The sequence below is a fragment of the Kryptolebias marmoratus genome, linkage group LG16, assembly GCF_001649575.2.
Source record: "Kryptolebias marmoratus isolate JLee-2015 linkage group LG16, ASM164957v2, whole genome shotgun sequence".
NCBI classification, from domain to species: Eukaryota; Metazoa; Chordata; class Actinopteri; order Cyprinodontiformes; family Rivulidae; genus Kryptolebias; species Kryptolebias marmoratus.
The window spans coordinates 14,352,842-14,354,953 of NC_051445.1; the positions used below are offsets into that span (position 1 = coordinate 14,352,842).

A 2,112-nucleotide genomic window follows, 5' to 3' on the forward strand; every position below is an offset into this window, starting at 1 on the left:
GGTTTTCTCCGCCTGAAATGGTATTTCGCTTTTATCTAAATAACATTCGGGTCGAATGTTATTTAGATCATTAATTTTCCAACAACAACCAGTTAATTTACCAACAAGTCTTTAACTGTGTTTATTCCTATCATCATGGACAACAAGTCCTGTGAATTTGGAGACATTTGTTCTTTTTTTGCAAAAGTTACCAGGGGGGAACCAAATATTTCAGCCGTCTGAAATAATCGGTTCCCCCTCTAAAACATGGGACAAAAATATTTTACCAACAAGTCTTTAACTGTGTTTTTTCCTCTCATCGTGGACAACAAGTCCTGTGAATTTGGAGACATTTGTTCTTTTTTTGTAAAAGTTACAACGGGGGAACCAAATATTTCAACCGTTTGAAATAATCAGTTCCCCCTCTAAAACATGGGACAAAAATAATTTACCAACAAGTCCTTAACTGTGTTTATTCCTATTATTAGCACATTTTATTCCTAAAAGAATGATGGTTTTTTTGTTTTGTGAATGAGAAATATTTGCCCCTCTAAACAATTCTGTTAATAGATAAGTCATTATTTATTTTAATTATTAATTGTTTTTGTCCACACATTGTCTATATTGTCCATAACAGAGTCTGTCTGTCTGTCTATCACGCAAGCAAAACAGTGGGTTAACTTCGCCAAAACAAGTTGTTTGACCTTTCACGGTCTCTGTAGTTCCCTTGCAGCGAGAGCACAGCCCGGAGGTTACGAGCGTTGAACATGAGAAAATTTAAATCAGATTATCTCAAATTTGTATTCAGCTGTTTTGGGCCAGAGGAAAAGATGAGATTGTAGTGTGGTATGTGGTGCTGCTCCCAGCAGTGAATGTATAAAAACGTCACATCTTATATCCACCCTGTGATCAAACTTGCAGAGCTAATGGACAAGACAGTTGTTGTTAGATATTTTTATAATAAAACACAGAGAACTGGAAAAAATCCAAGTCCTCCGTTCAATCCTGTACTGACTGTTGTCTTTTTTTTTTAAAAAGACAACAGTAATTTGCTGAAGAGTTGAAAGAGGATTGCTAGTTGCTAAGTTTGATGCCACTTTCAAGCAATGCAGTATTTAAAAGACATGGCAATTGATGTAAAAACACCTTGAAAAAGCATAAAAACACTCATATTCCACCCATACAGACAAGACAAATTGATGTGAAAGATTTGACCACTTTACTTATCTTAATATGCTTGTATAAAATGGTCCATTATGGTCATGATGGTGGTGCTTTGAGAACTTTGTATTTACTGGGGTGGTACTCAATATAAAATCTACAATTTTATTTCTCAACTCTCATCCCATTTTGTGAGTTTTACATGCGTTCTTGCTGCAGCACCCCTGAATGAAATGCTAGCTCATCAGTCTTATCATTTGGCTTTGTTAGAACAGGTTTTTCCACTGAAAACATAACCACACAACCAAGACTGAATACCAACTGACCTGAGACCCAATTTCACCATTCTTCCCTCGGTGTGGTGCTTCGTAGCCAGCTATGTGAGAGCTGGATAGTTTTTCGATCTTTTCGGCAAGCTCCCGCCATCGAATCCCCAGCTCCACAGCAGTAGACAGAATGACCGTGTTCTGAATGACCTTTGCCACAAGATTCACTGCGTTCATTTTCAGCAGCCCCTTCACAATACCAACAAAACAAAAATGAGCTGTTACAAAAACACTGAGAGCACAACCAATTAAGAGTAATTTATTTAGTACTGATATTAAAGAATTTCAATTATCAAGCCAGGGCAAAAAAAATACATGGAATAGTTTTTCTGAATCCATTTCAAGAAGGATGTTCCTGACATTAGTATTAAGAGGCAGGTGGAAGAAGGCAATTATATTACATTACTTATGTCGGTATTAAAAAAGGCCCTATCAGCTTAAACCTAAGGAGACCGAAACCCTAGCCCTAAGCCAAAAGGCCCTGACCCCTCAAACTCTGAGGAGACCCTAACCCTAGCCCAGGGACAAAAAGCCCTAACCCCTCAAACCCTGAGGAGACCCTAACCCTAGCCCTGAGCCAAAAAGCCCTATCCGCTTAAACCCAGAGGAGACCCTAACCCTAGCCCTGAGCCAAAAAGCCCTAACC

At 38.5% G+C, this 2,112-nt stretch overlaps 1 protein-coding gene across 2 annotated transcripts in view; it reads right to left on the bottom strand.

The window, feature by feature from the left end:
* Positions 1–2,112, bottom strand: part of macc1 (MET transcriptional regulator MACC1) — a 23,595-nt gene that overhangs the window by 2,303 nt on the left and 19,180 nt on the right. Inside the window, exon 4 of one of the 2 annotated variants that reach the window (XM_017426420.3) lies at positions 1,467–1,655. The exons of the other annotated variant lie outside the window; for it this stretch is intronic. Within the exon in view, the coding sequence (XP_017281909.1) occupies positions 1,467–1,655 (189 nt within the window). The remainder of the gene's footprint in view (positions 1–1,466; positions 1,656–2,112) is intronic. 2 annotated transcript variants of the gene reach the window in all.